This window comes from Alosa alosa, chromosome 1 (assembly GCF_017589495.1).
Source record: "Alosa alosa isolate M-15738 ecotype Scorff River chromosome 1, AALO_Geno_1.1, whole genome shotgun sequence".
Lineage (NCBI taxonomy): Eukaryota > Metazoa > Chordata > Actinopteri > Clupeiformes > Clupeidae > Alosa > Alosa alosa.
The window spans coordinates 51,410,933-51,438,399 of NC_063189.1; the positions used below are offsets into that span (position 1 = coordinate 51,410,933).

Consider the following 27,467-nt stretch of genomic DNA (forward strand, 5'->3'; position numbering starts at 1 on the left):
TTATTTTTTGAAGACGTAAATGGTTGGGCTATAGGCCTAGTTTGCAAGAAGGAGACATAAAGCGTGAGTGTCGGAATTACCCTCTTCCATTCTATGAATCCCAAGAGCACGAGTCAAACAGCGAATTTAAGATATAAAACAAAACAGTTTATTAAATATTCAGAGTAAAAGGGCACCTTGAATGAATAGCATAGTAGTAAAAACAGTTATAATAAATACACAATTTCCACCTCAAATACAACAGGAAACAGCAATACATGCATCTGCATTAAATAGTCCGAATAAAACCCATTCACTGTAAGGGCAATGCTGCAGTCCCAGGCCGGGGGCTTGGTTAGCACGGGGAATCCCTTGTGGGGGCGTGGTTCCACGTTTCTGCGTGAGGGACGTCGAGGGCCCGCGACGCTAACCCGGAAGTGCCACCGTGCAGCGTGAACCTCGGGGAGACAGAAGACCAGCAAGATAATTAGCTACACCCAACGAGCAGGCAGAGGAGCTAGCTAGTAGGCCAACACACACACATAGCTTGGGGAGATTACTTTCCTTTGCCGAGGCCGCAGAGTGCTCATCAGCTGTTCCACGTTGGTTGCTGTAACCTCCGACGGAGATGCCCGGATACAACGGTTTGGCAGCGTTGACACTACAGTCCGTATAGGAGAAGAACAAACTCTTCAATACAATGCCTCTTGGGCTTCTAAACAAGCATCCAATGGTCAGGATTAGAGGGTACAGAAAAAGAACGTCCCTGAATGAGGATACTTGCGTGCGTAGAACGATCGGACGGTCAGCAGGAGCAACACGGTTGTCGGCGTCAGTAGCGGCGTATTCGGAGGTTCATTGGTGGTCACAACAACAGTGAGGAGGCGGCTCGTCGGCACCCGGGGTCAGCGGCCAGGGAAGTTTACTTTTTATTGGGCAGCGGTCCCGTAATTTGGATGATTAGGAGGTGTGGTAATAGTTCAGTTCATGGAGAACACCTGTAGCAGTTAATAGTCACTTCCCCCCCACATCACCCGTGTAAACAAACCACACATGTATAATGTCACCGCACTACAATTGTCATGGAAACAATAAGCACAGCAATTCTGAAAAACGCATCAAGGTGCCCTTTATCACAATCAACATTTAAGGTGCCAAATTTAAGGGCAGCCGTGGCCTACTGGTTAGCGCTTCGGACTTGGAACCGGAGGGTTGCCGGTTCGAACCCCGACCAGTAGGAAGCGGCTGAAGTGCCCTTGAGCAAGGCACCTAACCCCTCACTGCTCCCCGAGCGCCGCTGTTGTAGCAGGCAGCTCACTGCGCCGGGATTAGTGTGTGCTTCACCTCACTGTGTGTTCACTGTGTGTTGAGTGTGTTTCACTAATTCACGGATTGGGATAAATGCAGAGACCAAATTTCCCTCACGGGATCAAAAGAGTATATATACTTATACTATACAAATCAATCAAAATGCTATAAGCAACGTTTAACAGCTACCATGTTATCCCGTCTGACATGAGCATGCCACACTATCCACAGCTGTGGTGGTGGGGGGGGAGGATTACTGTTAGCGAGGATTTATATAAAATTCTTCAACAGAAGGCCTGCAGCACAATGCAGGCTTGCCCAAAAAAAAGGCCTGTGGTTTTTTTCGCAGCCTACAGTAAGTAGGTCTTAGTGAGTTAGGAGTCCTCTAGACTTCTTTTCAGCTGTCTCAGAGGTGGAAAGTTGCGTTCGTTGGGGGCAGGGCCGGATTAACAATTCATAGACCCTTGGGAATAAATGTCTGATTCGAATACATGTGTTTATTTTAGAGGGGATATTCAATGCGTCATTTTGAGCAATTTTGACAGCCCTAGTCCACTGTAGGCTATCGCCAATCATCTATTAACACCTTCCACCTAACCCCAGTGAGTGGGGGGGTCGCTATAATGCATGTGAAATAGCACCATTGAGTAGCCTATCTTAAATAGCCTTAAAATCGTTCGGTGTTGTGTGCCTTCTGGTTTCTCCACCTACTGGTTTCCTTGCACGCATGTGCTGCAGAAGTTGTCAGACATTCACGAACAAGTTGTTTTAGGGCGGTTTGAAGTCGCTTTTCATACCATGAGCCGGCTACATTACAGCCACTTTCGGACAAAAAGACATGTAAAAAATATATGTTTTGAAAACTAGCATTAAACTGGATTCGATCCCCGCAAAAGCAACACCGCAGCGTGACTCGCTCCATCCTGATTCCCTACTCTTTGAGCCAACTAATATGTTACGCTAATCATTTAACTATTGTAGGCTACCATTAATTAATAACGTAGGCAACACCCAGGTAACATGTTGTCCAGGCTATCTGAAACAAGGGTTGCCTCTCATCTACAACAACTGGTTACCTTGGGCTGCTACAGTCGTCAGTGCACTGTGCACAGTAGGCCTATGCTACTCTTTGTGGTTGATCAACTAAAAATAAAAGATGTATTTGGTGATGACGTTATTGTAGGCCTAGTAGACCTAAATTCTGAGAAATAAATGGTAATGAGAAAACGATCTACATAGCGCACCAGACCGCTGATGTCTTCAAGGGTTTAATGAAGGGAGTTTGCAAAAATTAGTGTATTTTTTCAAGTCAATAAACATTTTTAATTTTCGAATGTCTTTGTCAGGGAACATCTGACTTTTAAAAACCATAGGCCTGGTAGTCGCTCAGACAAGGAGTTATAAGATAAAGGCAATACCATTTGTGTCACCTAATGCAGTTCAGTGAATTAGCAAGATACCATCAGAAGCCAACAATCATAAAGCACACTGCACGCCACTCTCTCCCCCCGCGCGATAAAGCTGTCTGGCGTGTTGTAGGCTAGATTTTTGCGTGAGTTCTTTCTATCTGCTTTACTTTTGTGAGTTGGCGACCACCTAGGCTATGTTATAGACGCTCTATGAGGTACCAGTGTTTAGCTGTGTCACAAAACAATAAGCTTTGTCAGACTACTTTTAAAATGATATTCAGGGCTATATACATTTTAAACATTCGGGCTGAAGACCGACAAAAGCCTTGCATTAATTCTTCAGGTGGAAGTGTCAGGAATTTTCATACAGAGACACTCTCATTGGTGGTTAGTATATGAAGTAGGGAATTGACAGCAACATATCCAATCACATTATGAGAGATGCTGAATTTAACATAAACTGCGATGTTTGATTTTAAATGAATGTAAATTTAGCCGGGACTGTAAGCTGTCACACGTGGGTGCTCGAGAGACGGAGCACCCACGGTATCGGCGCCTATGACAAGCGTATCTCGCGGTTCCATCCATTACAAACAAACATGCAATGTGAACGTCTGGGATTGGGGAGAGCACTAAATGCTCTTCTGAATAAGCACGAAGTCAAGCCTTTAAATGGAAAACACTCTTTAATAATCAAAGAAATAAACGCTAATTAAGTAAACTTGACCATCAAAATAGTTTATCGCCTGTAACTCCGTGATAACAGGACGTAACAGGAAGGCATTTGGCTGAGCAACGGAGGTTAATATGCTCTATATTTTGTCCAAATGATGTCTGTCTATCATCGTTGCACTTTAATTTGTCCTGCGTTTCTTCTACAGCTGCAAACGGGATTCACTCGCCGTTAACCAAATATTTCTTTATTAGGGCAGGGCAGGCATATTTCTGGCTATTAAATTATGTCTAAACTGTCTGTAGTGAAGTCTGTGTAGGGTTTTCCAGCTCCATTTCTTTCACACCCTGCTTACTTGAGACCTCTGCCGGTTGTTGCAGCGTCGCTGCAGCATCACTGGAAAAATACAAATTAAAGTCGCGTGATCCCGCGCGCAGACCGCGAGGGAAGCTGGCCAAGTCGAAGCACTGCCCACTGTATATACTACATTTACCGTAATTTCTGGACTAATGAGTGCACCTGAGTATAAGCCGCACCAACTAAATTTAAAAAGAAATAAAAAAATTGTACATATAGATGCCACACTTGTCCATAAGCCGCGTTGACATGAGATATTTAAACAGAACGATGGTACACAGAAAGATTTTTTTTTACTTTTCCGAACAGTGCGGGTAACATGGCAGTAACACAGCAGTAGCCTAGCTAACACAGCAGCTGGTTGAAAAAAATTAAAAAATAAGGCAGCTGGTTAAAAAAAGCAAAAAAATACTTTAACCTACCAGAAAAGTCATTGATCAATATCTTCGTCTTCCTCCTGCTTACTAAAACCTCCAAAGTCGTCTTCTTCAGTGTCGGAGTTGAACAGCCTCAGAATGGCTTTATCACACACTTTCTTAGCCTCTCTTTCGTTGTCGCTCTCCACGTCACTCTCGTCTCAATGCAAATCCACCCTTGAGCTTGTGTTGTCCTCTTCATCACGCAGCAGTTCAGCTTTTCGAAACCCGTTGGTGATCGTGGATCGTGTTTTTTTTCACACTGCTCCACGCTGTCAGGATCCACTGGCAGACTTGAGCAAAAGTTGCTCTTCGCATGCCGCCAGTTTTGGTAAATGATTTCTCGCCGCTAGTCATCCAAGCCTCCCACTCAACTCGGAGCGCTGCTTTAAATGCACGATTCACACTGATGTCGAGTGGCTGCAAATATTTTGTTGTGCCCCCAGGAATCACAGCTGGAATTGAGTTTGTCCTCTTGATGGCTGCCTTCACAGAATCTGTTATATGGGTCCTCATGCTGTCTAAAATGCAATGCTTTTTTTCTGTGAAAAAATCCTCCCGGTCTCTTGCCATAGATAGCCATGTAAGCCATTCCTTCATTAGGCTTTCCATCATCCACCCTTCCATCCAACGATTTCTTTTGGGAGGGTTTCTTTTGGCATAGTCATCCTCTCCATCCTCTCCAATCACCATAGGTGGAAGCTTTTGTCCAGATGCTGTACAGCTCAGAACACAAGTGAAATGCGTTCTCTCATGGCCAGTTGTTTTCAGCGTGACCCGATTCACCTTTCTTGTTAACGGTCCTAGTGAGAGGCAGGTCAAACGTCAAAGGTACTATATCCATATTTATGATGTCGTCTGGTCCGATGGAATTCTCGGCAATCTTTGTTTGAGTGAATTCGCGGAAGTTTCTAACTTTTTCCTCATAGTCGGGAGGGAGTGGCTGACACAGAGTTGTCCGTGCGCTGATGGACAGGCCTTTTTGTCTCATGAATCTGAGACACCACGAGGGCCTACCTCTAAAATCTTCAATCTTCTTTTGACCCCTGAAGGCTTTTGCAGCAGCTCTATTTCCTTCTTCTACAGCCAGATCGATGGCCTTTAACTTAAAAGCTGCATCATATGCAGCAGTCTTCCTTTGTTTTCCATGATGAGGGTGTATGCATGATGCACAAAAATTACTGTTCAAAACTTTATCAAACTTCCGTCTTCCTCGGCACATTATCTATTCCACCTGTCTGTCTCCCTCTTGCGGTCCCTGCTAGAGCACCTCTGGAGGTCGTTACCCCGTAAAAATCTATAAATTAGCCGCATTGTTGTTTAGGCTGCAGGGGTCAAAGGGTGTGAAAAAAATGGCGGCTTATAGCCTGGAAATTACGGTGCTATATACACGACACTATACAATTATTTACAAATAACAACAGTGAATTAATGTGTGCAATTTTAACAAACAATATACAAACTATACAACACTGAAGTGCAAAAGAAAGTGCAAAACAACATTTTCAAAATGTGCAAAGGTGATTCACTGCTTATGGCAGAGCTGACAGCATCGCTACAGGCATCCTCCTTGATTTTAAAAAGAACAATTCAAGGACCCTTTGATAATTCCACTCTTTAACTCATTGAATGCCAAGCTGTTTTCGGAAGCTTTGTCCTAGAGTGCCAGAAATCTAGACCATTGTTGATGATTTTTGTACAGCCACAGCATATTCTGTGATATAGCTATGAACACATACAATGGCTCGTTTAAAAGGTGAGACTTTAAGCTCTCAGTGGGTGCAAACCGTGTATTTCTACACACCTCTGTTCCTGAGAAATCCCAAGCTAAACAGTGGCTAGTTTTCATCAAAATCGCTTATTGTTTTTTCTAGAAATGGAGATATAACGTCTAAAGTGTTGCCTGTAAACTTTCCGGGAAGTGATCAGCGAGACCTGGCGAGACTGTCACCTAGTCATAGACCTACGAAAATGGCCTGGTTTTGAGCTGCCGTGCATGCGTCACTGATTCGACCCAAAGCGGCAACCGAGTTATGATAAAATGTCCAGATAAAATGTCCAGATTGTGCGTTTTCATGAGTTTTCGATTGTCATATATTTCATTTCCATTCATCACAGAGTTCCCAAAATCACATATAAGGTGTGTTAGAGTGTCTGGTTTCATAATTTAAAAAAAAAAAGCTAAAAACGTAATATTACGTTTTTGGCACTCAACGCATAGGAAGAAAAAACGTAATATTACGTTTTTGGCACTCAATGAGTTAAAGGAAAATTCTGGTATTTAGCACTTTGAGCCCCTTTTCTGGTTTGTTTTGGAGTCAAAGGCGATTCAAAACTAACCAGAAAAGTCGAGACAGGACCAATCGTCAAAATTTCGGTGTCCACCACTCTAGTTCATCCTCACAGTGGCTGCCAACAGCCATGCTCTAACATGTCCTAAAACAACCCTTAACGTTTATTTTCAAAACTGTGCAACTCACCGAGTGGTTAGTGGTGTTAGGCGATTCAAAACGAGTCAGAAAAGTCGAGACAGTCAAGCTTGGCCCCGGGCGTGGCCCAGGGACTCAGTAGCGCCCCCTTAGGTGATTGATCCAGTGGTTGGCACATACTTTCAGCTAGACACACCAAATTTGGTAGGTGTGTGTATCTCCCCAAGATGAACAACTTTCGTATGTACAATGCATTAGCCACGCCCAACAAGAAGTGAGGTATTTGGGATTTTGTGCGGACTAAAATATGATAAATTGTGATGCCAAAAGAGGTGCTTCCCATGGGTGAAAACGCATGAAATTTGACATACACATCAAGAGGTACTGTGAATACACAGGGGAAAAGCCTTGGCACTGGGCGTGGCCCAGGAACCTCATAGCGCCCCCTTATGTCACTGTAACTTGTGGTTGGCATAAAGTTTTAGATACACACACCAAATTTGGTGGGTGTATGTAACTCCCAAAAACTTTGATTTTTGATATGTTGTAATGTGTTATGATTTTAATATCTTACACACAAACAGGAAATGTGCAATAAAGTCAAAGTGCATTGAATGAACAGTCTGAAACTTCTCAGGTTAATAGATATTATGATTAAGAGAATATCCAGAAACCCTATTGGCCTGCCTGGCATAGCGCCACCACCTGGCCAAACAGGAAATGTGTCAGAAATATTGACATATTTGAATCTTGGTAGGTATAAAATATTGGAAATCATTATTGTGATAATATTCACATGTGTAATTCAGATACCTAGCATAGCGCCACCATCTGGCTAAGCATGAAATGTGCCAGAAATGTTCTATGCTTTGAATAAATGGTCTGAAACTTAACAGGTTAATAGATATTATGATTATGATGATATCTAGACACTCAATGGGCCTGCCTGGCATAGTGCCACCACCTGGCCAAGCAGGAAATGTGCCAGAAATTGGTAATGCTTCAACTGATTAATCTGAAACTTTACAAAATGTAAGATATCATTATTGTGATGATATTCACATGTATCACAAACAAACACACACACACAATAACACTGACCTGCCTGTACATTGCAAACATAGGAAAAATCTGCACACATACATGAATGCACATGCACCTCACGCATGCACACACACGTACACACACACACACTGATATGTATACACACACACACACAAACACAAAGACACACACAGACTCAAACAGAGAAAGAGAGAGAGACACACACAGAGAGAGAGAGAGAGTGAGAAAGAGACACACACACAGACACTCACACACAGGGTGGGGTCCAGGGTGACACCAAGATTGCGTGCCGATGGTGAGTGAGATGGGACCAGTTTTATTGAGGGTGGATTTGGTGCCTAAGAGGAGGAGTTCTGTTTTGTCACTGTTGAGTTGGAGGAAGTTGTGGGTCAGCCATGATTATTATTGTGGAGATAAAGGTTTCAATGTGGCTTAGGGGAGGGTTTTGGGTGGATTTGGTGCTGATGTAAATCTGGGTGTCGTCTGCATAACAAGTCAAGGTTGAGTTTGCGGATGACGTGACCAAGGGGGAAAAGGTAGCAGATGAAGAGCAGGGGACCAAGGACTGAACCCTGGGGGACCCCCTGCGTAACAGGAGAGAGGGTGGAAGAGTGGCCAGAGAGGGAGACAAACTGTTGCCTGTTTGTGAGATAGGAAGTGAGCCAATCCGAGTGCAGTGCCCTCAACACCCAGCTGGCGCAGCCTTGCCAGGAGGATGGTGTGGTTGACCATGTCGAAGGCTGCGCTGAGGTCGAGTAGTAGCAGGATGTTGAGGGCACCGGAGTCTGCAGAGATGAGGTTGTTGATGACTTTGAAGTGTTTTGGAGAAAAATGGCAGATTAGAAATGGGGAAGTAGTTGGAGAGGTTGGCTGGATCCAGGGTGGGCTTTTTAAGGATGGGGGTGATTGAGGCACGTTTGAAGACAGCGGGAACATGACCAAGGGATAGAGACTGATTGAAGAGGGTGGTGAGGTGGGGGATGAGGACAGGGAGGCAGGCTTTGGTTAGAGTAGTTGGGAGGGGGTCGAGAGAGCAAGTGGTTGACTTGGATGCCATGATGATATCCAAAATGTGTGAGGAGTCAACAGGGGAGAAGGCAGTGAGAGAAGGAGGGGGCGGGTGGATAGGGAGGGTGAGGGAGATTAGGGGGGGTTGGAGGATGCAGTACCGATAGGGGCAGTCAGGGAGCAGTTGATTTGGGTGATTTTATTGTTAAAGGCACGAAGAAAAGAGTTAGAGATCCGGGGAGGAGGGTGGGTTGATGTCCGGCTGGCTGGAGTAGTTTGTTGATGGTGGAGAACAGGGTTCGAGGGTTCCGAGGGGAGGGCATAGGATATGAGCTGGGAGAATGAGAGTGGGTCCACTGATTTGATATTGCGGTAGGTGATGGTACGTTTGTTAGAATTATGGGGTGAGGGAAGCGGGGCAGAGAAGGTGATGCAGAGATGGTCAGAGAGTGGGAAGGGGAGAGGATGGGGGTTGGATATGGGTAGGGAGAAGGAGCAGACTGTCAAGGATATGACCTTGGATATGTCAAGGATATGATGAAGGGTATGGGTGGGGAAGTCAATGTGTTGTGTCAGATGGAAGCAGTCAAGAAGGGAGAGGAAGTCAGATGTCAGTGGGGCGTTGGGCTGGTCAAAATGGATGTTAAAGTCACCAGTGAGTAGTAGGCGGGAAGAAAAAGAGGATGCAACAGTGAAGAGTTAAGCAAGATCAGAGAGAAAAGAAGAATGTGGCTTCGGGGGACGATAAATTAGAACAGATGTGATAGAGTTGGGGAGGGAGAAGGCAAGGTATTCGAAGGATGAGATAGATGGGAGGTTGAGATTGAGTGACGGACAGGGATTTTCTATGGAGGGTGGCAATGCCTCTCCCGCGACCAGAGAGGCGAGGTTTGGCGATGTAACTGTAGTTGGAGGGAGTGGCTTGATTGAGGGCATAGTAGTCCAGGGGCTGTTGCCATGTTTCACAGAGGAGAAGCAGATCAATGTTATTGTCCAGTAGCAGTTCAGAAATAACAGGTGATTTATTGGAGGGAGCGACAGTTCAGTAGTGCAAAGGAGATGGATGAGGGGCAGGGGAGGGGGAACGGAGGTTGTTGAGGTTGGCAGTACGGCAGGAGGGGATGACAAGGGGTCGAGAAGTAGTCCAGATCGAGGGGATAGCTAAGCCGTGGGGGAGGTGTTGATTGTGAGTGAGGCCAGGACCTCGGTGGATGTAACGTGAATGATGAAGGATCCTGGCTTGGCTTGCAGCAGTGGCAGCAGCAGCGTGGAGACAGTGACTTTTGTTATTCAGGCCGGTGGAGGTCAGCGGCAGAGTAGAGAGGGTAAGGAGTTGATGGAGTAGGGGGAAGGGTTGAAAGAGACTGGAGTAGCAGAACTGATAATCCAAGGTGGAGCTGAGTTATGGTAGACGAGAAGACCAGATAGGATATTGATGGTGGCAAGTAGCTGGTTAGCCACTAGCTGGCAGACAGTGAGTTTTGCTGAGGCTGCCGTGGACCAGGGGTTGCAGTTGGTGAAGTGGGTGATGTTGGTTGCCCCAGACCAAACACGCGCAGCGGACACGTCCCACTGTCCCACCATTTTGTCTGCACTCAGCTGGGCCACAGCAGTGACCTGGGAGGGAGTGAGGGCTCCCCCCCACAGGCAGCCACTAGCTGAGCAGTCAGACAGCTGCCAAAACATCCGAATCATTGGCCTACCTGAGGACACTGAGGGTTCTGGCTCACAGATCCTCTCTTCTTCCCCTGAACTTGACCGTGCCCATAGAAGCCTTGCAGCTAAGCCTGCTCCAGGAGTAAGGCCACGTCCTGTAATGATATGGTTCCACCGCTTCCAAACGAAGGACCTGGTCATACGCGAGGCGCGTAAAAGAGGCGACCTGTTCTACCAGGGCCATAAGATCCGCTCCTACGATGATTACAGACCCGATTTGTTAAAGCAGCGTGCTGAGTTCAAGAAGCTCTACCGGCATGGACACAAGCCGGCTCTCCTATCCAGCCAGGCTCCGTATCATATTGCCCAGCGGCGATAAGGCATGGCTCCTGTCTGCATCGGATGCAGCCAAGTTTGTCCAGGACTTGTAGGCTAAGATAATGTAAGACTTGTGTGACTTGTAAGGTATGTAAGCGAATGAGCTGATAAGCTTCACTGTTAATGTTTAAACAATGTCATTGCCTCTCTAGTCTACTAATAATAATGCCTGTGACACGCTATTTTTTTTTTACTTGCTTGTTTGTCTCGCTCGCTCTCTGAGTAGGCTAAGTCTGAGCTAGTTTTGCTTCTTATGCCAAATGAGGTAGGCTACAGGCGACAATGAGGTAGACTACATGCCGTCTAACAGGCCTAAGATGCCTGTTTTTTTTTCTCTTTCAAAACGTATGCCCTCAACATTGTTTTCAACATTGCTCTCGCTATGTCCGTTTTCCCCCTTTCATTTCACAATCTGTTGGCTATGCAGATTTACTGTTACATTATGGTAAACAGGTGTATTAGCCAAAGCAGGTCAATTGTTTAATGTTAGGCTAGCATTGCCCCTGCCTACGCCTGTATGCAACTGTTACCATATTACACTTGAAGTAAAAATGGTTAAAAACATTTTAATGTTTTTTTATTGTGTTGTCGGAACTGCGCAGTTTGTGTTAGGTAGATTCACTATGCTGATCAGTGTATCAGAGCGTTCCATGTTGCTGACTCTGGCAGCAATTGGATTTGGATTTGGGGTGGGGGAATGGGTTGGGTGGGGGAGGGGTATTTGTTTAATGTATTTTTAATTAGGTTTCATTGTGTGTATTTTTTCACTTTTCTTCGCTTTTGTTGGCGTGCTGCTTCGTTTACCCAATATGTCTATCATCGAGAGGATCATTCCTCCCTTTTGTTGGTGCTGGGCTGCAGGTGGGGGGCGTTGGTGGCGATCGACGTAAACAAATCTGTTCCTTGCACACACCCTCAAAATAAGCCTATCATATGGCATCAAACTTAAGCTTCTTGCCTACATCGTGTTGGTGCCTTAAGAATTACTAGTTGGAATGTTAGAGGGATGAATTCTCCTGTCAAACGTAACAAAGTATTACATCATCTAAAATGTTTAAATACTAAAATAGCATTTCTACAAGAAACCCATCTTAAGCCATCTGATCACCTTAAGCTGTGTAGGGGGTGGGTTGGTCAACTCTACCACTCCTCATTCTCAAGTAAGGCTCTAGGGGTTGCTATTCTTAGGATATTTTTTGGCCTTTTTGCCTTTATTCGTATAGGACAGTGAAGAGTGAGACAGGAAGTAAGTGGGAGAGAGAGATGGGGTGAGACCGGGATATGACCGCAGGTCGGATTCGAACCTGGGTCCCTGTGGGCACTTAGACCCGTATATGGTATGAGCGCTGTAGCCTGTTGTGCCACAGCGCCCCCCTGCAGGTTGCTATTCTTATTCATAAATCAGTACCATTCTCCGTGACCAACATTATATCATATACAAATGGGCGGTTTGTTGTTATCACAGGTCAATGGTAACTTTTTTAAAAACTTTTTTTTCTCTCTTCCTGACTTAAATTCTCACCAGCTCATCCTTGGGCGGGGGGGGGAGGGGTTAACTGCTGTCTTGACACTTCGCTTGATCGTTCATCCAGCAAGCCCTCTGCTGTCTCCAAATCATCTAAAGTCATACAGACGTTTATGGAGCAATATGCAGTCGCTGACGCCTGGCGCTTTTTCAATAACAGTGTGAAACAGTTCTCTTTTTTCTCTCCGGTCCATGGCACTTTCTCCCGTATTGATTACTTTCTCCTTGATAATAAGCTCCTCTCATCAGTCAGATCATGCTCATACAGCCCCATTGTGATATCAGACCATGCAACAGTCGTTCTTGACATCTCTCTTCCTGGCAGATCTGTATCTCATTCCCCCTGGCGCTTTAATTCCTTACTACTTTCTGACCCTAACTTTATCACAACAATTAGGAGCCGCATTGATCTTTTTATTTCCACCAATGTTAACCCAGATGTTTCTGCAGCAACAATCTGGGAGACATGCAAAGCCTACTTGCGAGGGGAAGCAATATCCTATTCCGCCTACCAGAAAAAGGTTACCACTGCCCAGAGTATCAGCCTCTCCAATGAAATATCAGAACTGCAGTCAAAGTGCGTAAATTCACCTGACGCAGATCTTCAAAAAAAAGGCTGAATTCGATGTCCTGGCTTCCAATGAGGCAGCAGAATCACTGTTAAAAACACGTCATAAATATTTTGAGTTTGGAGATAAACCTAGTAAACTGCTTGCTCACCAAATCCGACAATCGTCTTTGTCACAGAATATTACCCAGATTAATACTACTGATGGAACAACTATCAACCCGCAGATAATCAACAATCAGTTCAGGGACTTTTATGCCACATTATAATCTTCGGCAAGTTTAAATGATGAGACGCAGTACGAACACTTTTTTAATTCTTTAGATCTTCCCTCCATTGACCCTGAAGCATCATCTAGGCTGGATGGACCCTTCACTATTGCTGACCTTAGAAATTCTCTAATGCTGATGCAGAATGGGAAATGCCCTGGCCCTGATGACTTTCCTGCCGAATTTTTAAAAGCCTTTGCAGACAAATTATCCCCACTTTTACTAAACATGTTTTATGAATCTTTGCGAGATGGCATACTCCCCTCTACATTACAACAGGCCACTATCTCTCTAATATTAAAAAAGGACAAAGACCCCCTTAGTTGCAGTAATTATCGCTCTATCTCTTTGCTATGTGCAGATGTCAAGCTGTTGGCCAAAAGGCTGGCTTAAACGTCTGGAATCTGTCCTACCAACTATTATTTCCCCAGACCAAACAGAATTTGTTAAAGACAGACATTCTTTTCACAACGTCAGGCGCTTATTTGATATTTTATACACACCTACACACTCTGACACCCCTGAGCTGCTTATTTCATTGGATGCTGAGAAGGAATTTGACCGTGTAGAGTGGTCTTACCTGTTATAGTCCATAGGCCAGGACCTAAAAAATCACATATCGGTATCACCTGAGGTGGCAAAATCTACCAATGATTTTTGTAATCCTCCATGCCTGAGGGACATTATTTGGTATGATAACCCTCTCTAAGTGGTATCTCAGAAAATTAGAATATTGTGAAAAGGTTCAATATTGACAATATAAGACACCTGGTGCCACACTCTAATCAGCTAATTAACTTAAAACACCTGCAAAGACATTCAAATGGTCTCTCAGGGCCTGTCCACACGGAGACGCTTTTTAGGTTAAACGCAGAGGTTTTGCTTCGTCTTCGCCGAGCGTCCAAACGAATCCTGTAAACGCACTGCCCGAAACCGCACTTTTTTGAAACCTGGTCCCAGAGTGGAAAAATCTGAAACCGTAGTCCGCTTGAATTGCTTTTGACAGCTTAAACCGCATCCTGCTTGCGTGTCGATGATGTCATCGCCACACCTCAGCTGCCCTGGACTTGCACTTATAGTATTGCCTAACAATACTAGTTTTCATACATGACATTACCTACGATTACACTCCGTGAAGATAAATATCATAACTGGTGCTTTCTTTGCGCCGATAGCTTATGACTTGGTGGACTGAACACTGTTTTTCCCGGTGTTTTTTTATGCATTCTAGCTACGGTCAGTGACGCGAGAGAACTTAAGTTATTAGGAAAGTGCGGTGTAAGTGTAGGCTACATTAATTTGTGTGTAGTGCCAGTGTCATTCATTTATTTTACATGTCTTACAACATATATACATGCATTCACAGTCGAGTTAAATCAGATATAAGCATACAAAGACGCTTAGAACTCACGTTAAGCCGATGGTAGCACACTAAATGCAAATACGCGATTTGATGCAGGCAAAAGTATTGACTGTTACTAACGAAGGTTTTATAGCAATATTATAAATGTGGCGACAGAATAGCCTAGAACTTGGGTAAGCCTTGCGTTTAGTAGCCTAATTGCGGTGATAGCCAAAACTAATGTGAATCACGGACTATCCTACAACCAAGGCTTACCTGCTTTAGCCAAATAAAGGACGGGACTGCACCCTTCACAAACAGTAAAATAAAGTTTATTAGTTTTACAGTTGACAGTTCACCATCAGTCCACACAAACAAATCTGGTTTCCTTGCACTAGCCATTTCGTCGTAGCCTATTCTGTCTGTTTGTAAAGCGTAAGTTTTGGTCAATTTCTGTAAAGAAACAGTGCCACCTATAGGCCTGGGGTATGAAGTAACGTGTTGAGTCGTGTTGAGATGGATCCGTTTGGACGCAAATATTCTTGATACGGTTCCAGGGAAGACGGAGGTAAAAAAGATCGGTTTGGTACGTGTGGACTAGGCCTCAGTCTAGTTCTGTAGGCTACACAATCATGGGGCTGACTTGACATGTTGTCCAAAAGACGACCATTGACACCTTGCACAAGGAGGGCAAGACACAAAAGGTCATTGCTAAAGAGGCTGGCTGTTCACAGAGCTCTGTGTCCAAGCACATTAATAGAGACCCATTCAAAAATGTGGGGGAGATTCACAAAGAGTGGACTGCAGCTGGAGTCAGTGCTTCAAGAACCACCACGTACAGACGTATGCAAGACATGGGGTTCAGCTGTCGCATTACTTGTGTCAAGCCACTCTTAAACAAGAGACAGCATCAGAAGTGTCTTGCCTGGGCAAAGACAAAAAGGACTGGACTGCTGCTGATTGGTCCAAAGTTATGTTCTCTGATGAAAGTAAATTTTGCATTTCCTTTGGAAATCAAGGTCCCAGAGTCTGGAGGAAGAGAGGAGAGGCACAGAATCCACGTTGCTTGAAGTCAAATGTAAAGTTTCCACAGTCAGTGATGGTTTGGGGTGCCATGTCATCTGCTGGTGTTGGTCCATTGTGTTTTCTGAGGTCCAAGGTCAACGCAGCCGTCTACCAGGAAGTTTTAGAGCACTTCATGCTTGCTTCATGCTGACCAGCTTTATGGAGATGCAGGTTTCATTTTCCAACAGGACTTGGCACCTGCACACAGTGCCAAAGCTACCAGTACCTGGTTTAAGGACCATGGTATCCCTGTTCTTAATTGGCCAGCAAACTCGTCTGACCTATTGGTATTGTGGAAGAGGAAGATGTTATACGCCATACCCAACAATGCAGAAGAGCTGAAGCAAACTATCAGAGCAACCTGGGCTCTCATCAGGGCCGGAGTGGGGCCACTTTTTAGCCCGGGAGTTTCAGGCCCAAGACCGGCCCACGTTTTCCATAGTGGTGGAAACTGGATAAATGAAACAACATTTCAGCTCTTGCTATCCTGTAGTTTTTATTAGTACCATGGTTCAACAAATGTGTAAAGGTTATATAATAATTCACTTCAACTGAGAAGTTAACAAAAAATATTCCACTATTCCACAAGTTAACAAAAACAGAAAGAAAGAAAGACAGAAAGAAAGAAAGCCTTTTAAATGTAGCCTATCCCACGCTTCCACAGAGGCATATTAAACTAATGTTTAGGCTACATGTTTTTTGCATGGGTAGGCTATATTGTTGTGCTTTACTATACCCTCTTCTAAGCAACAAGGCATAGGTTCATCATGTAGCATAATTGCTCTTTCTTACATTAAATAACTTTAATTTATCCTCTCTACTTGTCCCTGTATTCATGGCCTCCTCATCACTAATTTCGGGCTCATCATTTTCAGTGGTCGACTGGTTGATATGCTGCTCAGAGGATACAATTTTTACCGCATAGGCCTACACAGATCAAACTTCAGTTTTGTTATATTTGCATACCGCAAAGTCTATAAATCGGATACAAAAGGCTAATATTTTAAGTAATTTAATATGTTGCTTGCAAATAGCTTGACAACGCTACAAACGTCCAATATTAGCCCAATAACTGCTAATAATCATTGCCTATAGGCTATCTCTCTTTACCAGTTGCCTCACGGGATCAAAAGAGTATATGTACTTGTACTTTTGTCTGTAGGCCTAATCTAGAAGCCTTGCCCATTTAGCAACATCTACCTGGCCGTTTCAGTCCGTCCTGGCCTCTTTCTACCATCCATCCTTCCTGACGCTGTAGGGCCGGCCCGGCTATCCGTATCTGAGAAAACTTTTTGGAAAAGACGGGCTATATGGACCCAACCAACTCTTTTTGGGAGGGGAGAACTGCCTCACATGGTAGGCTTCAACCCATGCAGTGGCAACGGTGCCATGCATAGAATGCGGAACGTGTAGCCTACTTTAAGAGAAGTTAGACTAACGTGACAAATGTCAATATTTTTTTCCTCGACCGGCCCAAAAGTGAAGTGGCCCACCGGGAATTCTCCCGATTCTCCCGATTACCCACCCCGGGCCTGGCTCTCATAACACCTGAGCAGTGCCACAGACTGATTGACTCCATGCCACGCCGCATTGTAATTCAGGCAAAATGAGCCCCAACTAAGAATTGAGTGCTGTATGCTCATACTTTTCATGTTCATATTTTTCAGTTGGCCAACATTTCTAAAAAAAAACTTTTTTTGTGTTGGTCTTTTTGTGTTGGAAGTAATATTCTAATTTTCTGAGATACTGAATTTGGGATTTTCATTAGTTGTCAGTTATAATCATCAAAATGAAAAGAATTAAACATTTGAAATATCAGTCTGTGTGTAATGAATAGGGCTTTGACTCCGAACTTCGTTATTCAAACATAATTCGATTATTTTAAAAATTAAAGATATTCGAACGAATTTTAGGGATCTTCTAATATTCGAACCTGTAGCCTATGGAGATAATTTCAGATTTCAGTGCAGATAAATCCGAATGAAAAGCAGCACTGGTTGAAGCCTTGTAAACAAAGTAACGTTAGCTTAATTTGCTAGTTTATCATAGTCTGGTTAGACTGTTCAGTTTCCTTACGTGTTTCAAATGAATCCTTTTTCTCCTTGGGACAGGCCCGTTTGAGTCTTGGAAAATACTTTTCCATTTGCATCGGGATTGAGATGATTAGAACTTAGCAGTCAATTTGAATGCAACAGTTTTGAACAAATTAGCAGCAGCGTTCTAATGATGCTAACCGGTTTAATAGCAATTTAGCCAGTCGTCTTGCATGATTAATGTTTGGATTACATGTGCATGCTGAGGAGGGATGCGCCTGTTGAGAGGGACAGAGAGAGAGTGCACAGGGCAAGGAGAGTCTGTGTTGAGGTAGGCCTACTTCTATCGCCTACTCTGGTAGAGTTTGACATACTACAATGCAAGATAGATTTAGCCTATTTATTTATGGACAACGTAAGGCAGGAGGTGTGTGTTGCTTTTAATTATGAATGTTCTATCGAACGTATTTTTTATTGATATCGATTACATGTCTATTGCGATACATATTGCTAATAAGGTTTTGCACCTACGTCATAATGTCATGTGACCGTTTGTTTACAACTAGAGTGGTAGGCAAGAATGGTAGGCAAGGCACTGCAGAGAGTGGTAGGCAAGCCTACAACAGTCGGGTTGCATAGGCTACACATAGTTACAAATAGCTTCAAAATTGAAATTTTAATATCAAATATTGACCGGGGATGCCCGACCACTTGTGTAGGCCCTAACAGTTGGTTTTACAATAAGAAGCAAAAAGGCTTAATTTAACCACCATTTAGCCTACCTATCCTCGTGGTTGTGGAGGATGATCGTTAGCAGCTGTGAAGTCTTTTATTCTCAAGATAGCCTAATGGTGTAGCCTACTGTCTCTGAGAAGACGTGGGCTAAAATACAACTATCTACAGTCATCCAAAATGAATTGCCAGAGACAGGCTATGAAGGGAAAAAGTGCAGCATTTTAAACATGGCAAGATTATTTTTACCGGAACAGTTTGTTCTAATTTGTCTCGTGAAATTCGTGCTTGTGGACATCAATCACCTATCTTCTGTCCTTCTATTTCAAGTTATCATGTGTGTCATTTGATTATATAATCACAACAAATGCTAATAAATGAAAACAGAATAGGCTTTTATGCTATAGGCTAACGTTACAGGTCACTTAGGCTAACTCCCGTATGTCAAAATAAACTGATTTGATCCTAATAGTTTAGCGATCACACACAACAACTTAACACAGCAACCTCAAACACCACTGTTGAACCTAAGCTACTGCTTCAGTCATGTAAGAAATAAGCAGTTTATGAATTATCTTTACCCGTTTAATCAAGTCCACATGACCAAAATAACAACATATTTAAAGGCTGAGCTAGCATAACAGCCTAATATAGGCGATGCTGCAATGGATAACTAATAAAAGTTTCACACAATTAATGAACTTTATCACTCACATTCTGAGTTTTTCTGGGTGGTTATATATCCATGCAGATCGTCTTGGAATAAACCATCGCTGTTATATGATATAATATGTTACAGGATTCATGACTAACGCCATTAATGTTATGATGCTGACTGACGCTGGCTATAACAGTAGCTTCTAGGCTACCGTTTTAAAGTCTGCTGAGTCTACTGCCTATCAAAACCTGTCGCTGTTCAGTTGAAGTTAAATGATCAAATATTGTTTGATTTTTGTGTCAGCTTTCAGAAGGAAGACATGTTCCTTTCTGGTCAAATTTCACAGCTTCTAAGAAAGGCTATCGTCTTCGTGTAAACCGAGTTTTGAACAGAGAAAAAAAGTTAGGCTACCATTAGGCTACATGCAGGTTCTCCGATACAGATCAATGCACCAAATCAGGGCGATTTTAGCGAAACAACGTTCCTGTGACAGGCTATCAAATATTGAACAATGGGATAACGTTTCATCATCACCTTTATTGATGCCTGAAATGTTGACATTGCTGAAATACAGAGATGTAGCCTACTGAGAGGCAGCTGCAGACAACGATGTTCAATGGGTTCAACTTGTCCCTTGCCTACCAGCTGGATGTAAACAAAGCTATAGAACCTAGAATACGTCACATGAAAAACGTTAATAGTTTTATCGCCCAGCCCTTGCTCAATAATAACAATTTTAACACACGCATAAATACTCAGCCTTTCATGCACGTAGTCTATTGACATTGACTGATACACTGCCCTCTGGTGGACAGAACATATAGAACTTAAGTTTGATACCAATATCGACCTTACTGAAGACATTTAATGGTTAAAATATTATTAATACATATTTGAATATATTCGAATTTTAATATTAATAAACAAACGAACTTCGAATATGATTTTTGGGCAAAAGTCAAAGCCCTAGTAATGAATGAGTATAACATACAAGTTTCACTTTTTGAATGGAATTACTGACATGATTGAACTTTTTGATGATATTCTAATTATATGACCAGCACCTGTATACATTTGGCCTCATAAACTCTTAAAGTCGTTGGACCTTCCCTTGCAGATTTTATTAGGTCCTCTGTGACAGACGGTTCTGCAGATATGTCTTTTGCAAGGATCTTGTCAAGCAGTCTCTTCATAGTAAAGATGCTACGGCATTTTCTGTGATACAATATGGATGGTATTCTACCCTCAGGGAGACCTTTAGCAAGATCAAGGATGGGGCGATAGGCTCTTATTTCAGCTGCTCTCAGTAGTGTGTTCCATGACTTTGTTCATACAGTAGGTGCCACAAGGTTTATCGTCTGAACAATGTATTAAACACTCCCCCTGAATACCACTACTTCCTTCTGCCATGCTTCTCTTCTCTGGGATGTACAACAATTTGAAAGCAACAGAGATATATCATGAATGATGTGCTAAAATGAGGCCTTTTCCTACTCAGCAACAGTGTATGTGACTGTGTGTGTGTGAGAGAGAGACAGAGGGAATATATAATATATGGCAGAGGGAATATGAAGCGTGTGTGTGTGTGAGTGAGAGAGAGAGAGAGAGTGTGTGTGTACTGTATGTGAGGGAGAGAACATGTTTGTGTATGTGAAGTATGTGTGTGTGTATGTTAGGAAGAGAGTGAGAGTGCAGTGGCTTGAGCTGTGGCTTGACTGCATCATCAGTATTCTGTCTCTCAAAATTCCAAATTCAAATACAGTAAATTCAGTTAGCCTACCAACTGAAACTGCTCTCTCACACATACTGTCAAGTCAAGTCAGTTTTATTTTTAAAGCGCATTTAACATGCACATAGTGCAACCCAAAGCGCTCCAACAAACAAGACACATAACCAGACAAACGATGAAGGATGGAGCGGTGTAGTCGCCAGCGTACCCATGACATCAAGACATGACAAATACATTTAAAAAATAACAAATACAAAAAATGCTGGACAGAGCGGCGTAGTCGCCAGCATACCCGTGACACCAAGACATATAAGACAGACAACAAAACAAATAAACAAATAAAAAGTGGAGAAAAAAAAAAAGAAAATATATTTAAAAAGGGGAAAGGTGATGTTAAAATTAGTCCAATTTCCAAACCAGCTGAAAATGTCCAAGGGCAATGATGATCCGTGAAAACTGCACAGAGTGTCTTCACAACCGATATGCCAACAAAGTTCTTTAACGTTCTTTAATGATCAACCCAGTGAATTCACTGGCAGTTTGGAGATCACGTTTACGTTAGGCCTTGTAGACTGCAGTCTGGAGATCACTGGAAGCACAGTCTGAAGTAGTGGGTGATCGTGTAGATCCGCAACTCGGTGGACTTCTAACAGCGACCGTCTGTTACTCCGTGAGACTACAGCTCCTCACCGCTAGGCTAACGTTAGTCTGCAGTTGGCATGGCATCTCGCAGGCCAGCAACAGCTCGGCGGCCACGGCAGATTACATAAAAACAAACAAAAACATGATGCCAGACGGAGCGGCGTCTCGCCAGCGTCCCCGAGGGTCACTGTAGGCTACATCTCTGTATATTATTTTTGTCCTTTCTTTTGTTCACACACAAATTGGGGAAGTCTACAGGTTACAGCAGACATCATTGCTTGATAATGATGTTAGTACCTTACTTGGGCCGGTTGGGTTATTATATCTAGTCTTTCACAAGTAGCCTAGTCATTGGTCATATCCTTACTCATTCTCACACATCTGAATCTTTATTTGTGAAAACACAAATAAAAATAAACAGGACTCATCTTGTAATTTGTTTTTGACACTACTGTTCTGTAGCCTAACTAAACAGCTTCCATCCACGTACTGGCCCTGTGGCCCAGCAAACACCAACACCAGTGTTGCAAGATTGGGCGGAAATCACTCAAACCAATCACGCTCAAAAACCCGCCCTCTTCAGCAAAAAACCGCCCCAACAACGATTATAAAGAACCATTCAACTCAAAATTGTATTTGCTCGCCTAAAGCTGATTTTCCCCCACCCGACGAAATCAAAAGAAGCCCAATTGGGCGGGCACCCGCCCAATCTGGCAACACTGACCAACACACACAAAGTTGGCAGTTTATATTTGTACTGTAGAATGTTCAGAAAACAAATCTAGTTCCAGACAAATTGAAAAAACTGAATTTAGGCCTAATAGTTATCCAGGATCTACATGCATTCTCTTTAGAATTGAAATATCATGGCATGTCCGATCATAGTTCTGGTATCATTAAGGAAAACAGATTAATTACCCTAAAATATATTTTTCTGAGAAGTCTATATATTCTAGAAGTGATATAATGTGCATTGAAACATCTCCCAACTTCCTCCATACCACTATACAGTACCTTAGTTCTGTAATGTATTTTGCATTACATTAAAATGCATTGATTTTCAATGGAAAGCTATTAGTTATGGGTCTAAAATAGCTGTGTAAAGTGTATTCAGCTATCTAACCCATATATTTTCTAAAAGCCCATACTCTCTAGATGTGATATAGCAAGAGTTTGGATTTGACCCACCCACTTTTAGTCTTTTGCCTCTATCTACTCCTATATTATATAGGTGAAAAAGTGTATGACTGATGCATATAAGCCTATGTAATTCATGGAAAGCTAAATTATCCATCTAAACTGTATATTTTCTAAAAGCCTATGCCATCTACATATGATATAACATAGATTAAGACATATTGCATCATCCCACACACTTGCATACACCTATACCTATACATAGGCATGTATTGTGAATTGTACTGGGTATGGGTATAAAAGCCAGTAAAAATACAACTAAGCTACCACTTAGAAAAGGTTATCATACCAAAACATATCTCTCAGACATAGAGGATTCCGAAAATCACTGCTAGATTTTGCCACCATTGGTGATACCAACTTCTGCTCTGGCCCATGGACTATTATTGAAGCGTTTTGGTTTTGGGAATACATTAATTTCATGGGTAAAGCTTCTGTATACAGCCCCCCATGCTCGCGTTCGCACAAATAATGACTACTCTGATTACTTTCCCCTCGAACGTGGCACTTGCCAGGGCTGCCCACTCTCTTCCGTGTTATTTCAGTTAGCCTATTAGCTGGTTTGATGCTCATTGAGCTCAATGCAAATCAAACCAGCTAATAGGCTAACTGAAATAACACCATGCCAATCTCTAGGTATGGTGAAGGGTATGTGATGATGTGGGGCTATTTTAATTCCAAAGGCCAAGGTAACTTTATCAGGATGCACAGTATTCTGGATCCATGAAATAACTGGCCTTTAAAAATACAAATCTGCCTGTCTCTATGGGAATTTAACATAGGGGTGGGAATACTTATGACCCCTGTATTTTAAGGAAGAACATTTATTTATTTATGATACATTATTCATTCACTAAGAAAATTGGTGTCCTTAAAGGTTAGATATTTCCTAATTTTTCACTTAAGGCACTTCATTCACTTCATTAAGATCAATTTACAAAAGATGATTTTATATTCCTCTTTTCAGTCAACTTTAGCATGGGTGCCAATACTTTTGGCCATCGCTGTATGTTAGGTGCCAAACCACTGAGGGCTTTGAAGACAAAAAAGTAAAATTTTAAAATAAACTCTGTGCTCCACAGGTAACCAATGCAGCTTAGCCAACACAGGAGTTATATGCTCACATTTCTTAGAGCCACTTAATAATCTAGCTGCTGCATATTGAACTAGCTGAAGTCTGTTGAGAGTGGAGTGGGTCAGGCCTGCATATAATGAATTTCAATAATCTTGTCTAGATGGACAGATAGGGCTTCAGTTTTGCAATGGTTCTTAACTGGAAAAAGCTGCCTTTGACCACACTATTTACGTGCTTATTAAAATCTAAAGAGGAGTCAAAGAAAACCCCGAGATTCTTGACTTCACTGTGGCAGTTTGCAGAGAGAGGTCCTAGTGCATTTTCAAGATAGAAACATCACTTGGAGGGCCAAAAATAATTATATACGTTTTACTTTCGTTCAGTTGAAGAAAATTTCTTGCCATCCAGCCCTGAGACAGTTAAAAATATTCTCCAATGAACAAATGCCATCAGTGTTAACAGGCAGGTAAAACTGAGTGTCATCTGCATAGCAGTGATACTGAATGTTATACTTATTAAAAATTGAGCCAAGGGGTAGTATATAAAGAGAGAATAAAAGAGGGCCCAAAATGGAACCCTGAGGAACACCACACTTTATAGGGGCAGAGGAAGAGGAGAAATTGCCTAAACTAACTGAACATTATCTATCACTAAGATAAGAAGAGAACCAATGCAAAACAGAACCCTGGAGACCAACTTCATCCTCCAAGCGTTTTAATAGGATGTTATGGTCGATGGTGTCAAATCTTGCACTCAGATCAAGAAGAACCAAGAGGGTGCAAGATCCAGAGTCAACTTCTAAGAGAATGTTGTTTTGGATTTTAAGCAAGGTCGATTCAGTGCTGTGCAGAGATCTAAAACCTGACTGGAATTTATCACATATATTGAACTCACTCAGATAAGAAGAACCCTGAGAGAGGACAACCTTTTCTAGTATCTTTGACCGAAAAGGTAATTTAGAAATAGGCCTATAATTCTTCAGGTCACTGGGCTCAAGGCTAGGTTTCTTCAGTAAAGGTTGCACAATTGCACGTTTAAAACCTGAGGGGACCACTCCATTGGTTAGTGAGTAATTATGGCCAATACAAGAGGGCAGATGATGGTAAAAACTTCTTTAAAAAGATGTGCAGGTAAAACATCTAAGTGGCAGGATGTAGATTTCATATGGAGACCACCTCAGAAAGCTGGGAGGAAGATATATCTTGGTCAGACGGAGCGGTTTGCAGCCAGCGTCCCCATTGCTAAGCGACCAAAATAATAGACGTGTGTAGATGTGTGTAGGCCATACTCTGCTAGGTTTTAGTAAAGCATGGTTTAATGGAATACCTGTTCCATACGGTCTTGCGTGCAAGCAGATTCCTTCAAATGCCCCATTGACTAACAAAATACCGATGCGCTGTTTGAAGTTGCGCTGCTTGCTGTTAAAGGGAATGAGAGATGTCATTCTCATTGGTTTAAATGATGTTACTGTATGCCCAAAACACACCCCTGTCTGATTAAGACACATAGGAACGCCTTGTTGCGCCATACGCCCGATGTTTGATAACAAAACTCCCAATGTGGACTGAACAAGCCACTAAATTTAATGAAGCTATTCGCTAGTGACCATTCGTTTTAGATCGCTAAAGTAGGGACCTTAGAGTTTGTCGTTTTTCCATAATACTATTTAGTTTTAAAGGGATCCTTATATTTTAGCTGACATGAATATTCCATTTTTAGCTCAATTTCAAGTAACCTGTTTCAACCTTGATTTTGTTCAGTTTGGATGAACGATCAATACTTTAGCTCAGCCTCTTCAAAACTGAGCTTCAGTTATTTCTAGATATATTAAAATTATCAAATATAGTAACCAAGAGGATTAACATTGTTTATGGAATGTTGTGTTATTGAGAATTGCCAATTGTAATTATTTTTCATATTTTCACTTTTTGTGTTTTTCTTTTCTTTTTTGTCTTCAGCTTCCAGTGTACAGCAACTCAGCAGCAGAAATTTCAGTCACTGTGAACATGAGAAATTTTGATCAGCTGATTGCTAAAAAAACACCTCTGAGCCACCATTACATTACAGTCATCATTGGAGATTGTGACAATAATGTGGTGTTCTTCCAGAAACTCTCGTAAGATTGCGTTTGAAAAATATTTGTGGAGTTGTAGCAGTTGACAGTTGTGTTGTTGAAAAAATGCAAGCTAGACTGCACAGACAAACTATACTGTGCAAACTGTATGCTAACAAATATGTGTTTTTTTTTATTTTCAGTGATACTGTTTTTATGAAATCAGGAACTTGGTCAAGGAAAATTTGCATTGCAAGGGCTGCCAAAGGAGGGGAAATCAGCGTAAACTTAATAAGCTCTGAATATGGTCAGTTCTCTGTGGGTGTGTTCTGATGAGTGAAGAGGGTGTGACAGACAGAACCAGCAAGTTGATTAGCTAGCTAGCCAGCTAGTTGGCTATCCAGTTACTTGTCTTTATATCAGGACTGGCACTCCTCAAATTAAGAAATTAAGCCTAGGATTAAATGTCTAAGCTATTCATCTATCTATAAAGCAAGAAGCGTCTGTGTGTGTCTCTGTGGCACGGATATCTCGCTGACCGTTTGTCAGACTGATTTCAAACGTGGCAGGTGTCTTGCTACGGGCATGAGTAAGTGCAGTGCCAAATTTGACGTTGCTTGAATAAGAAATGTAAAATATATCGTTAAATATATCGGTAAAAGAATCACACATTGGCTTTCGCCACTAGCCACTCCCCCTCACTTCGCCCAAATCGCTGTTTTCTGTTACCATCACCTGTCCCAAACTGAAAATCAGTGTAATACAAACTTCACTTCCCTGCCATGTATCTGCACCATTAAAAGTTGGTTGATTAATTTGGCAACCCAAGAATATACCTGCCGGCTGAGCTAGCTAGGGTGCATTTTGCTTAAGCCGCTATCAGACATACACTGGAATCCAGATGGCACGCGGGTGGGCTGCATGTATGAACACAAATGTCTGAATTATTTGGTCTAGACATCACCCGGGTCTTACCCTACCAGGCCCCTAGTACTAAGTCCGGAGGTTACGCAGGTGAATGTATGTCTGAACACAGAAGGGTAAGACGCGGGTAAATTCACACCTTTGCTGTGCAAAACTGATGGTGTCCACTTGCTTTACCTTTAGTTTATAACATCCATTAATTTTTGTCCATGAAAGACTGGTCCTAATTTGCAAAGACGGGAAGTTCCGATGGAGGCTACTGTTCTGTGTATTATGCACCAACCACAATAAAGTTGATTTTATATTGGACGTTGGATACTCGACACATTCGAAAAATCCATTTAGCACTGGGTACGAGGGACGAACCCAATGTGTCAAACCAATTTCGATATGTTAATGCATATAACTAGGGCTGTCAAACGATTATTTTTGTCTTAATCGCGATTAATCTCTGAATTTCTTTAGTTAATTAGTTAATTACTCGCATATTTTATCACATGATTAAAATTCTATTATTTTACATTTCAGAGCTTTCCAGAAGTCCATAAGAACAATGTAAAGAAATTATTAGCAGTGTAACTTGATTGGGAATCAAATGAATGCAAAGAAAGTTAGTTTATGAATTAACTTAAGGGCAGCCGTGGCCTACAGGTTAGCACTTCAGACTTGTAACCGGAGGGTTGCCGGTTCGAACCCCGATCAGTAGGCACGGCTGAAGTGCCCTTGAGCAAGGCACCTAACCCCTCACTGCTCCCCGAGCGCCGCTGTTGTTGCAGGCAGCTCACTGCGCCGGGATTAGTGTGTGCTTCACCTCACTGTGTGCTCACTGTGCGCTGAATGTGTTGCACTAATTCACGGATTGGGATAAAAGCAGAGACCAAATTTCCCTCACGGGATCAAAAGAGTATACTTATATATACTTATACTTAACTTTAAGACATATTTAATTATTTCAACCTCCTCCCCTTACTTATTTT

General features: G+C 42.5%; 1 protein-coding gene across 1 annotated transcript in view; it reads left to right on the plus strand.

The window, feature by feature from the left end:
- Positions 1 to 27,467, plus strand: part of hfm1 (helicase for meiosis 1) — a 347,154-nt gene that overhangs the window by 205,476 nt on the left and 114,211 nt on the right. Inside the window, exons 23-24 of the mRNA XM_048246228.1 lie at positions 25,472 to 25,629; positions 25,770 to 25,873. Coding sequence (XP_048102185.1) covers positions 25,472 to 25,629; positions 25,770 to 25,873 — 262 coding nt within the window. The remainder of the gene's footprint in view (positions 1 to 25,471; positions 25,630 to 25,769; positions 25,874 to 27,467) is intronic.